Source organism: Platalea leucorodia (genome assembly GCF_965183815.1).
Source record: "Platalea leucorodia genome assembly, chromosome: Z".
Taxonomy (NCBI): domain Eukaryota; kingdom Metazoa; phylum Chordata; class Aves; order Pelecaniformes; family Threskiornithidae; genus Platalea; species Platalea leucorodia.
In genome coordinates, this window is record NC_138858.1 from 42,156,500 (window position 1) to 42,170,706 (window position 14,207).

Below are 14,207 nucleotides of genomic sequence, written 5' to 3' on the forward strand. Positions count from 1 at the left end.
CTTACCTCCTCCATGCCTCAGTCTCTACAGGTTGAGAATAGTTGTATTCCACTTCCAGATGTTTTCTGAACCTTAAAAGCTTTTGTTAAAAGAGCAGTGTAGTGAGCCTGGGATTATTTGCAGTCAGCTGCCTTGTATCTGCTAAGTACCTTCCATATAACTGCATGGCCTGTCCATTGTACAAACATTCATCAAAAATGTCTTTAACAATAAACATGAATTTTTCTAGGGAGGTATAAGTGCAATGGAAGTGAGAATTGCTGAGTGTCCTAGATTACTGGAGCATTCAAGCAGTAGATGGACAGGTCCTTTCAGACCCAGCAGCTACGCTTTTATCCTGCCCCTCTCCATTAAAATAAAAGAAGAAAAAAGAAAAAAAAAAAAAAAAAAGAAAAAAGGTCTAAATTTCTCTCTGATAGTACTGGAATGAAGAATAAAAGTCAAAAGTAGTTGATAATTTAAGAAGAATTTAAGGATCTGAAGACATTCATAAACTGTAGAAAACTAGGTACTTGATGTTACAGTTTAACATGTGCAACTTTGTGCTTGGCTTGCACAGGTATGAGGAGCTATTTTTCCAGTTACTCTTGTAGTCTCAAAGTTAGCTGAGAGTGATTGAAAATTTGGGGGTTTTTGTCCTCACATCTTCTCCAATGTATTATATTTTATGTTCCTTTGAAGACTGAGCTGTGAGTTAAGCACAGCAAAACTGGGAGGAAATAGCAGGTCCTGTTCCTTACACCCCACGTGTTAAGCGTCTGCTGCTGCCTATTCTTGAGACAGTTGGCTTACTGAACCGTCCTCTTTATCTGTTCTAACTAGGTGTTGTAATAAAAGCATAATAATGTTCTTGGAGCCAGTTTTCTCCTTAGTTCTGTTTTGCTCACTTTTGTGAGAAACTGGGATGGATTTTAGGTCTTTAAAAGGTCAGTGTCTACGTTTGAAGTGATTCTACTTCTTTTTGGCCAAAGTCTGTTCAAGCAGGCTTAAAATATGTTTTACTGCTTTTATTTTTAAAGACTGTTATTTTATTCTTTTATGTCCTTTATAGCCATGCCATTTACTCCTTTGTTAAATATCTAGACTAGTGCTAGAGGCAACTTAAAAATATATAACTTCTAGGAAGCATTTGGTATACTTTGCTTGAAGTTTTGGGCTGTAAATATTCTTACGCAAAAAAATCCTCCACCTCTTCTTCTGTAAAATACTGTGTAAAGGCTCAGTTATGTGATTTATTACAAGTATTTAAATTAAATATACAAACAAGAGGGAACAATTTCTGATTGTGAGGAAAATAGGCTTTATGCAGCCGAATCAGAAACGGTTATTAGCGTTATTTGCGGTCCTGATCTGCAAGACATGGTATCAAATGAAAATACAAATTACGTTAATAACTGGGTACTTGCTGGCTAAGTAACTCTTCTGTGTGCAACAGAAGTCACATATATAGAGAGATATTTTTTGTTTGGTTGGTTTTTTTACATGCAATGGTTAGATAAGTGATTTTCTGACCAGGAAGGCTTGTGTGTTTTTCAGAAGAAAATTAACAGAAAGTTTGAATGACATAGTTTTAAGATAACTTTGTTTACAAAACAGGTTCAAACTGTCTGGACAGCTGCCTTTACTTTCTATCCAAATATCAGACCAGAAGCTGACAAGTATCTTGGAGCTAATTGATAGCATTCCTAAGCCAGAAAGTGCTCCTGCTACCAGTTCTCCTCCAAAAGCAACTGAGGTAAGGTTTAAAAAAAAAAAAAGTCATTAATAATAATCAGAAAAATACCTTCTTGCTATTAGCATTACAGTTTTGGAAGGAGCACAAGAAACTGGAGAACAAGCATTTACTTAGTACCTCTTGAAAAACTTAGCTATAGAAATTTTGCTTGTTATTTAGTTAGTTTATTGTGATCTTTAGGCAATAATTATGAAATAGTTGTCCAGTGGTTGAATTTAAAATAAAAAACCCCAAACTTTTACTATTCTGGGAATTACTTTGTAGTTCATATTAATCTTGATTAACAAACATAATCAGTTTTGTTGGGGATTAGTTTAATTGTACCTTCAAATTTATACACGTATCAGAGTGCTGCAGAGTTTGGGTTCAGCTGTTTTGGTCTTGAACGAAGAAAAGTTTGAGACCTTGGAATTTTTAAAGTTGAAGTATTATGTGAATGTTAGTCAGACAGGAGTTTAACTTTCAAAAACAAAACCAAAAATACCCACTATCTGTGGCTAATATTGGCTAAACAGTGCCTGCCTGGAAAAACTGGCAGCTTCATTTCAGCTGACTTCACTGCTCTTCCCAGCTTTTCTTTCTTCAGTTATATGGCATAGCTGAGTGGGTGGCAGTTCTGCCTTGCACTTCTAAGATGTAGGAGTGTGGAGTGAGTTCTCTCCCTACTTCCCCACCCCCTTTCTTTAGTGAAAGTGGTCCAGGTCACAGTTTTAGGCTTTCTTTGGGACAGAGAATTGCCACTTTCTTGTTATTATTCCTGAAAAGTATGTTTTACCTTTTGATATGAGCTGGTTTTCACAAAACTAGGAAATGAACTCCAAATTGCTAATTTTTAACATCACTCTAGCCTGCATGATCTGGTAATGTTTTATCTATCTTTAAAGCAGTCCTATCATTTGAACATATGTGAAATCTCAATGTCAAAGACAAAATTGGGCTATCCATTTTTCTGTCATGTGTAAATACTTCTAATTATCTGTTATTTAATCTTTTGTGTACTTGATTCTAAAGGAATAATGGTCATCTTTGTGTGTTTGTTTGTTTGGTTTTTTTTTTAAGATTACTTAATAATTGTCTTTCCATCTTTATAAAAATTATTCTGTTCCTGATGGCTGTTATTGCAGTTTTGGTGGTGTTTTCTGTGGGTTATGTTAGCATAATATTCAATAACTGTAAATGCACACAACTAGGCATGCATACCTATTTAAAGTGTATATAGAGTGAAGATTGTTTCCCTTCAAGATGTGGGTCCTGCCAGTGGTGACATTAAAATTCTAGCTAGTTCTGACCTGCTCTTTCACTCTTCATATACTAATAGTATCCCCAGCCAAAAGCTGTCCTAGTCTCTGTTGTTTTGTGCAACTAATCACAGACAAACTTTCTTCAAGGGTAAGTGATGGGATTTTAGTTTTACATAAATAAAATGTGCACATATAAGATGATTATCCTGTGCTTTATAACATTGCCTGTACTTGAATTTAATTATAGAATTCAACTATTACATTTAAACTATTTTCAGTGACTTTGATGTGCTTAGTATTACCTGTATATTACTTGTGACATAAGAGATGAGGTGAGGAAAGACTGTTGAGGCAGTGTGAACGTATTTGCGTTATATGCAACTTCCATATTAATACCTATGGTTAAGCCTGTCTGCTCAAGCTTCCATCTACTGCAGAGCTTGACAGACTCTAATTGCTGGTATTCAATTCAGTTAATTTGAGTGAATTTGCTGCTCTGGTGGTGGCAGATATACTCCCGTGCTTTCATCCTTGTAGCTGAAATTCTTCTGAGCTTTGTTGCCATCGCTTCACTTCTGAACCGAAAAGGACATGAAATCCTTTTTCAGAGCTCCGCGTGTGAACTTTGTTCTTTACATTTTGAGTTAGTGGAGAAATTGTTCTTGGGCTGCAAAACCAGAAGACTCTCCAGAACAGATCCTTGTAGGTTTTTGCACCTGCACTTCCTTGTACTTTAGTACAAGAAGGCTGCCACTTCAGTGGGGAAGGCTTTATTTCTCATGATTTGGTGCTGTGAAGTCTCACAGTTTCTTCTCCTTGTCTTCTTAGAATGTGGAAGTGTTACAGATCAAACACTTTTCACAGTTACAAGACACTTAGAGACATGGTGTATCTATCACTCATAGACATGGATGTATTCAGTAAGGTCAAATTATGTAGGCTAGAGACTGAGAATAGAGACTGTTGAAATGTGAAGAGATGAAAAATGGAGCCTTGGAAACAATGTTCAAAGGTGAATGTTTCTTTGTCACCATAATATTTAGATTTCTGTAAGATACTGTGAGTTATTGAATAATTGTCTGAGACTGGGCTTTGAAAGCAGCAGTAATGGGAGAAAAAAAAAAAAACCCAAACCCAAAAACCAGCTACTATCGTCTGTGCAGTCCAGAGCCAAAGACACTCAAGAAGAATGGGAACACATACAATGCACACGTCTCACCTTACTTTAGTACTCTCTACAAGGCACATGTACACTAAGTATGCATGTGGAACATGCAGATGAGAATTCTTTACAAACTCAAACCACCGAGACTACTTTCTGAGGCTTGATGGGAAATCTAGCTTTGGTGAATAAACCATTTGGTTACCTTCATTAAGAGAATTTAATTCTGTCATATATGATACCACATGGACTGAGGATTCTTGTCCTTTTGTCCATTCTAGTGGCAAAACAGTGACATTTTGCACATTTTCTGTTACTTCTCTGGGTTGTGCATAACTGCATCTCACAATGAAAGACTCTACTAGCATCTGTTTTTCCAGATATGTGAAGAAATGAGATTCAAAAAGGCTAAGTGCTGGGTGCTGCACTTGGGTCACAACAACCCTATGCAATGCTACAGGCTTGGGGAAGAGTGTCTGGAGAGCTGTCTGGCAGAAAAGGACCTGGGGGTGTTTGTCAACAGCCGGCTCAATATGACCCAGCAGTGTGCTCAGGTGACCAAGAAGGCCAATAGCATTTGTGGCTTGTATCAGAAATAGTGTGGCCAGCAGGACCAAGGAGGTGATAGTGCCCCTGTACTCGGCACTGGGGAGGCCGCGCCTCGAGTACTGTGTTCAGTTTTGGGCCCTGAACTACAAGAAGGACATCGAGGTGCTGGAGCGTGTCCAAAGAAGGGCAACGAGGCTGGTGAAGGGTCTGGAGCACAAGTCTTATGAGGAGTGTCTGAGGGAGCTGGGGTTGTTTAGCCTGGAGAAGAGGAGGCTGAGGGGAGACCTTATTGCCCTCTACAACTACCTGAAAGGAGGTTGTAGTGAGGTGGGTGTCAGTCAATCTCTTCTTCCAAGTGACAAGTGATAGGACAAGAGGAAACGGCCTCAAGTTGCACCAGGGGAGGCATAGATTGGATATTAGGAAAAACTTCTTCACCGAGAAGGTGGTCAAGCATTGGAACAGGCTGCCCAGGGAAGTGGTTGAGTCCTCATCCCTGGAGGTACTTAAAAGAAGGGTAGATGTGGTGCTTAGGGACATGGTTTAGTGGTGGACTTGGCAGTGTTACATTTACAGTTGGACTCAATGATCTTAAAGGTCTTTTCCAACCTAAAGGATTCTGTGATTCTATAAAATTTAGAAAAAAATCCTGTCTGCTCTAGTCGTTTTTCTAGCTCTTTTTTCATTTTTTCCCACCTGCCATTAGTGTCATGTGATTTTTATAAAGAACAGTTAATCTTTTACTATTCCCTGAAGTTTCCATACTGTAGTCCTGTGAGAGACTAGGTCTTGTCTTTTCTGAGTTTTCATATGATGTGCTGTTTCTGTCCATCTTTTGGTCTGTGAAGTTGGATATTTGAACCTGTTCACCGTGTTTCCTGATGTATTATCTTTGTAGCTAGATGAATGTGCAGTACCTGATGCTTCTACCTGATTAAGGCCTCATTTCTCCCCATGCTTTTAATTTTAGTAACATTAAGTGTTTATCTGTAATGATTTGCACTTAAAATAAACCCAGTTTCCTTAAGGTGTAAAACTTCCATGCAGCATATGTGCATGCAATAGCATGACCAATGAATTCAAGCAAAAACTTTTATGGTATCTCCTGTTTCAGGCTGCAATATCCCCTGTGCTCTCAGCACCACATTTATCACAAGGTGTGTTTCCTGTTTTGGATCTTCATTCGTTTGCTGAGTCAGGTAATACGATCTATTTTAGTCTGATTTAATAAACAGGACAAGTTAAGTTTTTGAGTTCATTGAATTAATTTGTTTCTCTTGGAGTAAGTGACCATTTGTGGCTTTGTTTCAAGGTCTTGAAGATTGATTAGTGTTATATTCTGTGCAGCTTATTATAATTCACTCTGTACAAAATATTTGGGTTTTTTCTCATAGCAGTAAAATTCTGTGTGCTTGTTCTTGCCGTTATCTTTCTGAAGGCAAAGCAGTAAAATTTTGGTAGGATGGGTATGTTTATTTTTGTCTTTGCACATGTTGCTACAATTCTCTATGCAGAATATCTGTAGTAGCATGTATGTAATTTTTTGCTTCAGTATGTACTTAGTACTCTGATGATGGTTTTAATTATTTTCTTCTGGTGAACGATTTCTCTCCTACTTAGCTGGATTTATTTAAATTACAAAATACTGAAATGATGACTGTTAGCAACTACTGTGTTGTTATAAACAAACATCATTTCAGCTTCTATGCGATAAAACAGAATATTGGCTGTGGTGAAGCTGGTCATGTGTAATACTGCCTTCCTGTTCAAACAGCTTAGCTAGATTGTAACGTTCCATCTAGTAGTTACATTTGAAAAATAATCAAACATATCGATGTTATTTCAGTGTCAATCACCTTTGTCATTCCAAAGCACTCAACTGGAAAAATAGAGAACAATACTTTTTCTCCTCTCTTAAGTTAATGATGTATGTGGTTTGCAAACACTAGCAAAATTATCAGCAAAGTTAATTTTTATGCCTACTTTATGAATTTAAATTCAGTGTGTGTACAATATGTATAGAAATATGTATCTGTGCATCTTCATCTATTTTTTGTATGAGTTTCTTTAAGTACCCAAAGGTAGAGAGGAAGTGTCTTTCCATTCTTAAAAATTACAGTGAGCTGAGAGTGAACACTGGCAACAATTAATATGAGAAAGTAATAACTAGATTTAGATTGAATCAAGTCTGGTTTTTGATTTATACTATACATACAGCTGTGCAGTCATTTTAAGTGATTCGTGTTATTTTTATGTCTTCATCCTCCAGACTCAAGGGTGCTTTTAAGCCTTAGAAAATACCTCTTAATGTCCTTTGTACAGTTTTGTCAGAAGGAGGATACTGCTTCCACAGTTACCTATAGCTTCACTGTTTATGTTTTTTAGGTGAAGGAAAAGAGCCTTTTAAGATGGTGCAATCCACTTGTATTGGTTCTACTTCTGTAATAATGTCAGGTGGATTAAAAGCTTGATAGTCTTTAGGAGTCTCTCCTGAAACGGGAGATCCTTAGCAGGGAGAGATCCAAAGTAGTGCCAAGATAGTGAGGCAAATCCTTCTGTAAGGTCAGCAGCAGGCAGACCAGCAGAAGAATTATTAAGCTATTAGTACACACCAAAGGCAAGATGAGCCACGGTTTGTGCTGTCTTTTGCACAGCCAATAGTGAGAGAATGCTGATGAAGGAGTTAGTTGATGAAAACTGATTTATAACTGCTGTAGGTGTGGTGAAAAGTTGTGGAGGCAGGAGCGGAGATAATTATAGAAACATGCTTTGTTGGTTGCTAATTATCAGCTAGGTAATCTTCCCATACTTGTACATTTAAGTTTTTATAGATGTGGACATAAAAACTCTAGGTCCTAGTACTGCAAAATATTAGCTAAAATGTATATATAATGTTGTTGTGAATTAATCATTAGAATCAGAAGAAGAATTTTATGATGCTTTAAGCAGTCCTGTGGAAGACATGCCATTTTTTGAAGCCTCATGTGGTTCCCTCAAGCGAGCTAGCAGTACAAGGCGAAAAAGACTGCGTAAACAAGAATCTTTGAAAAATATGACAGAATGCCAGCTAAGGTTTGAAGTAGCTGAGGTAAAGTTACTTTTTTTTAATTTCTCTGAAGCACATCTGAACTATAATTTTTCCCTGTTTGTTGTGTTCATTAATCCATGTATGCAGAAGTATTGATTCCCCATTTCTTGCTGAAACTATTCTGTAGAATTTTTTTCCAAGTCACAGTTGTGCTTCTGCATCCTTGTCGTCACTGAAATGCTTTGATTTATCCACTTTACTTCCCAACTCATTTTATCACTGAATTTCCTTTACCTAACTATCACTCAAAAATCACGTTATGTATTTGTTTTGGCTTAAGATGTAGCTTTTGACATCTTTTTTTCCAGATACTGCTGTGGTCACTGGGAAAACTTCATTAATGTTCCATCTTGTAACAAGCACCCTATCTTTCTGCTCCAGTTTTTCCCAGACTCTGTGGCCTCAAACCTAAATCTGTAATATGTTCACAATGTGGTGGTTTATGTGTTATTCTTGCTGTTTCAGGCGCGGGGGCTGGGTGGGAAAGAGTATTTTACCCAAATGCAAGACACTGTTTCTAACTGCATTGGTTGGTCTAGTAAAAGAGATGGCCTCTTACCACTATTGTTAACTTTATCATTAGACCGTCATGGCTATGACAGTGTTATTGCTGCTGCTCACTGTATAACTTTACAAACAAATCATACAAATTCAGTTAACTTTACAAATCCTGTTTTAGGGTGGGGCTTACAGAATGACTTCAACACGTCATAACTAGCTTGCAACATATACTATTGTATACTACACCTTACAGAAAATACATAAACAGAATTGAAATGCACTGGGTTTTGTGCATTTGCACTTGTTTAAGAACTACGAGTCTAAAGATAGATGCTGTATGTTACATTATTCTCTAATGGAAAATATCTTGCAATCTGTAAGAAAAAAATACAATAGATAATGTATTAAGAATCACCTTCTCTCTGTTTGTTGGCTTTATAGTTTAACATGACTTATTGGGTTTGGTTTTGCTTTCCCCTATTTGTAGAGAGCATTATGTGGAAGGAAAGAGTACATATCTTTGTTTTGCTTTGGTTGTGAAAGACAGATAACAACAGCTCAGCTAGGTATTTATTTAACATCTTTGTCAAGCATGGGTGAAAAAGTAGGAAATCCTCTTGCCTGATATTCAGCTTGTGAATCTAACTCTTACCAGGAGAGTTCAAAGAAATTCCAGTGAAAGCAGTAAACTCTTTATGCTGACCGAAAATCTAGTTTTCACTGGGTTGAACGTTACTAAATGATTTACAGAGTTGTTCTTAAACTTACATGAACTAATTTATTTTTAACTTTGATATTACATGTGTGCATGTTTGAAGTTTTTGTTAAAATAGCAGCAAACAGTATTCTAGCAATTTTGTTTGTTGAACTGTTTATTTTTTCCATGGCATTTGCTGTATATAGTTAAATGATCAATACACATTAATGTATTATATATGTATAAAATATATAACCCTATATAAAAACTAAGTGGATAATCCCCTACCTTTTTTTTCTGTTTTTTTGTTTGGTTGTGGGTTTTTTAGGTCTTAATTAAATTATGCCGTCTTACTGGTAATGCTGAGACACCTGTGCTGCAACTTGATATTGTAGGGTTAGGCACTGAACTTAAATTAAGAACATTTGACATGACTGCAAATGCTTTCCTTCGTGAAGTTTGTCTGCTGTGCCCAGAGTATATGGGTAAGTATTTATAGTCTGATCAAAAAATTATTCACAGATAATACTGTGAATTTGTCTTGAAAAAGCCTGTAGGGCTTTCTTTTGTCAACTGAGAAAGATTTGCTTCCTAAATTAAATGTGAAGGGGGGGAAGGGAAAAGTAATTCAGGAGCTCATTCTCTTGGTAATGCTTTGGTAAATATGTTCTAGTGCTGATGATTTTAGTAGAGACATCTAACTATTTTATGTCTGCAGAAGAGGTTTTGTGATTAAATAGTAATGACAGCTAGTAGCCTAGTTTGTAGTCTATAGATGGTTAAAAGAGTTGTAGAAAACTCGTCAATTTTTTTTTCTCTAAAAGAAAAATATTCTTTTTTATTCTTTTGGTTTCTTTAAGATGATAATGACAAGCCAGTTTACATAATTACTACTTTGGATAATGTAGAAGATGATCTTCTAACTCTGGAGTACATAAAGGTGAGAAAAGAGCAGACTTTGCTTCTGAACTATAAGCCAGTCATAAATGGTACAGTATTACTGAGCAATTGTTGGAGGTTTCTCCTTACTTATTAATTCCTTAACATATGGAGTGTCATGTGCAAAGTCTGTCTGCTCCGTAAACAGATTAACTTGTACATCTTAACTTGTGATGGTTTTTGAAACACATTCTCTCTAATGAAATTTGCAAACTTCTGATTTGTTTGTTTGTTTTACATGCACTTTTGGTGGAATAGGCTGATATTAATGGACCGGAACTGAAAACTGCCTATCAGAATGTTCTACAGAAAATAAAGGTATGATATCTTTTTTTAACAGAATTTTCTCATTGTGGGAAGAGAGGCATATTGGATAAACATAGCTTGTTCTTTTAGGTGAACTTTTCATCTCTAGATGTTCATTTGCATACTGAAGCTCTGCTGAATTCTATGAACTATCTGAATAATCTTCTACCCAAACAAGAAACTAAGGTTGCAGAAGAACCAGTCCATGAAAAAATAGAGGAGAAGAAGGATGTTCTTAAGAAATTAAGTAAGTTTCTTTCCCCTTTTTCTTTCCCCCTCTTTTCATTCCAATCTTCACTTATTTAACCAAGAAGGAAAACAGGCATATTTTCTATTTTTGTAAGCCTGTCAATGACTTTTGAAATGAGAAATTTTGTTTAGGGTATATTTACTTATCCACTTCACAGCCTTTTTTAATTTCAATGGTAATAAGAATGTTAGCCATCACAGTACTATGGAGTAGCAAGGGTATACTCTTATTCCCTGGCTGCAAGTGTGCACGTGAAGAATAACAGTATAATTAACGAGGCAAGATAGATGCTGCAGCTGTTGACATTTCCTGAGGTAGAAAGCAAAGCATGTTTTTTGAACATATGTGTTCAAATTCACTTAGGTATGATAATCTGCGTTGAATGGTAGCTTACTGGCGGTGATTATGTTCCTAATGATGTTCTCCCATATAATGAGAAAAGTACTTCTACATGATAGCATTTATGTGGAAAAAGTGTTTATAAAAAGTAAGGAAATAAAAAAAACTTTATGGGTTAGAAAATTTAGCATGAAGGCAAGAACTTTGTGATGTGTATTAAATATATTCTAGACACTTTTGTGCTTTCCAAATAATAGCATAATTACTGTTTTTCTCTAACTCCTCAGTGAAATGACTTTGTATACTATCTTTCTTCCCATCATCAAAATATTTTTGTTTGTTTAGGTTTGCAACCTGCAGATAAGTACTCATTTAGCAATTTATTGATGTGTAGACATTGGCTGTAGGCATTAGTACAAAATACACACTACTGCATTTCATAAGCTCCAGGACAGTTTTGATTACTAGTGATCTACTGATTTGCTGAATGGCTAAATTCTCTTTGGCACCAATTTTGTAGGAATAATTTGTTGGAATTGCTGCTTTGGGTTTATGAACTGGCATGTGAATTTGGATTTACCTTTAAGTGTAATAAATAGGAAGTCCTTGCATGGTGTAGGATGGCTTGAGCATTTTCAGTCTCTTGTTATAAGAAGCTGGTAATAGCATTCATTAATATCAATTACTATGTTTTTAGGGACACATAAGTAGAATATGAATTCCTGCAATTTGAGAGAAATCTGGTGAGCCTCCTCATATTTATCAAAGGTACCTGGTACTCTGTAGGTATCTGGTTTCTATGTATAAATTTAGGGTTCCCAGGTTTCCTTGGCCTGCCAAAAACATTAGCAGTGTTGCATCCTGAAAGGGGTGAAGGCCGGTCAGTTATCCAACAATATTGGTCTGATGGAATTATTCTGCTTTAATGAGGTTAGTCTCATCTCTTTCCGTGTGCAGTTTTCTGATGTATCGGTCAAGACACACCTTTGCTGTGTATTCAAGGCATTGAGTATATGCAAAAAACCCCCCATAATTTGTCTTTTTTTGTTTGGTGGTTTTTTTTTTTTTTTTTTTTTTTTTTTCTGGGATGAATTGAGACTTTTGTTTGCCTTCCAGTTATTTTATTACCTTATATTTGAGGAACATCAGTCTCTTGTGAATAACTTGCTTGCTGTGCAGTTTTATCATTGTCTGACCAAGAATTAAGCAGGTCTGATTTGTTGATAATGTTGTGCAAGAGCAAACAAACAGATCACCTCCATTTTTTGATCTTGTGTCTGGGAGCTACTTTGAAATTAATGCTTCTGTTAAATGCTCAACATTATGCCAATGATGTTCATTTCTGGTCTGAGGAGGACTTCTCAGATCTTTGCAATCATTGCTTGCTGTTAATCGTAAAACACTGAGGGTCCAGCTGGTTGTTGAAATGAAAAAGAAAACACACACACACAAAATATGGTAGAGGATAATTCTCAAGATGATTCTAGTTGAAATATTGTAATACTTGCTCTGCATTACTGATTTCAGTACTTCCCTCATATGACTGACCCAGCGAACCCACTTGTACACTGATGAGATCTTTCTGAGGCTGCCTGCATTCACTGATGTTAGTTCTTAGAAGCATTTTGAGTTAAACTTCAATACTAGTTTGATATCTTTAAACCCCAAGTACCACATTTGCAACGCTTGGTGAGATTTTTTTGAGAATGTTAGTTTGTGCTGCCTTTACCAACGTATTTCTGTTTGGCAAAGCAGAACTATATTTGTAAGTCTAGTGTATACTCATATTCAGTGATTAACTTACCGTGTTGCTGATGGTCAATGATTTTATTATGGGAGGTTTGTGAACGGGTAGCCTGATCATGTTTTTTGAAGAAGAACTTGAGATAGAAACAGTACCTGTATTAGGAAAAAAATTCAAGCCTTTGGGTGCACAGCTCTTCTTGGCATTTGAGTATTTGTTTCCCATATGTACTTCAGTAAAATCAGTTCTGTTGCATTGTGAGAGGAAAGGTAATTATGTCTGGAGCCAAACAGGTTATTAACAAAATGAGAGAAAATAAGGGTTGTAGCCTCTGTTTTTGGGGGAGAGATGGAAGAAGATGAAAGAGAATATTTGCCTCAGAAATAATGAGAGATCAGTTGGGATGAGATGTGGGAAGAGTATTAGTATGTTATACAGCCATTGTCTTTTAGCTGATGATTTTTTATTATTCCGTCAGATTGTTCAGAAGTTTAGTTCCTCAGCTCATTCTTTGAAGGTGTTTTGTAGGTCTTCATTGCATAATAGAACTGAGAAGTGAAAGGTGGAATAATTGCTCTGTGAAAAAAACAAAAATCTTTCATTTTACAGTATTTTTAAATTTTTTTGTGTGTGTGTGAGATTGTTCTCATTCAAGGTAGTTTGATTTCAGTTATACAAGGACATGCTTGGACACTAGCTGAAATACCATTTGTACACCTAGGATAGTCTGTGAGCTTAAAAGGTTCTGTTCCGTGACTTACTGAGAGCTATGGACAGAAGATTCAGCACTTCTCTAGCTTTGAACCATTTTGCCATGCAGGCAAACACTAAAGTGTTTGGTATCTTATAGAATTCTTGGAGGCAAAGAATTAAATTAGTTTCTTATGCATTAACGTGTGACAATTTAGACTTTATACAGCTGAAAAACTTTCATAGGTGATCATGGAGCAGATCCTCCTGGAAACTCTGCTAAGGCACATGGAAAATAAGGAGGTGACTGGTGACAGCCAGCACAGCTTCACTATGGGCAAATCATGCCTGACAAATTCTATGACAGGGTTACAACATTGGCAGATAAGGGAAGAGCAACTGACATCGTCTACCGGGACTTGTGCAATGTCTTTGACACTGTCCCGCACAACATCCTTGTTTCTAAATTGGACACCTCATCGCAGCCTTCCAGTACCTGAAGGGGGCCTACAAGAAAGCTGGAGAGGGACTTTTTACAAGGGCATGTAGTGATAGGACGAGGGGTAATGGCTTTAAACTTAAAGAGGGTACATGTAGATTAGATATAAGGAAGAAATTCTTCACTATGAGGGTGGTGAGGCACGGGAACAGGTTGCCCGGAGAAGTTGTGGATGCTCCATCCCTGGAATTGTTCAAGGCCAGCTTGGACGGGGCTTTGAGCAACCTGGTCTAGTGGAAGTTGTCCCTGCCCATGGCAGGGGGATTGGAAGTAGATGATCTTTAAGGTCGCTTCCAACCCAAAGCATTCTATGATTTTCCTCCCTCCTTCTCCCCCACTGCTGTACAGCTGTGCAAACTAAAGTTTAGCTGAGGGTAGTTATTGGTTAATTTACCGTGGCTTGTCTTCTGTTAGCAACATGAAATAAAATCATGTGACTGAAGCTGATGTATTTATGGAACCATAGC

The 14,207-nt window shown here is 36.8% G+C and overlaps 1 protein-coding gene across 6 annotated transcripts in view; it reads left to right on the forward strand.

Annotated features, from left to right (window-relative positions):
• VPS13A (vacuolar protein sorting 13 homolog A) overlaps positions 1–14,207 on the forward strand; it is a 110,625-nt gene that overhangs the window by 34,466 nt on the left and 61,952 nt on the right. For 5 of the 6 annotated variants that reach the window (XM_082336642.1, XM_082336645.1, XM_082336644.1 and 2 more), the window contains 7 exons: positions 1,597–1,735; positions 5,802–5,886; positions 7,603–7,775; positions 9,302–9,458; positions 9,834–9,913; positions 10,171–10,230; positions 10,309–10,465. In XM_082336642.1, coding sequence (XP_082192768.1) covers positions 1,597–1,735; positions 5,802–5,886; positions 7,603–7,775; positions 9,302–9,458; positions 9,834–9,913; positions 10,171–10,230; positions 10,309–10,465 — 851 coding nt within the window. The remainder of the gene's footprint in view (positions 1–1,596; positions 1,736–5,801; positions 5,887–7,602; positions 7,776–9,301; positions 9,459–9,833; positions 9,914–10,170; positions 10,231–10,308; positions 10,466–14,207) is intronic. The other variant, XM_082336643.1, reaches the window with a different exon arrangement.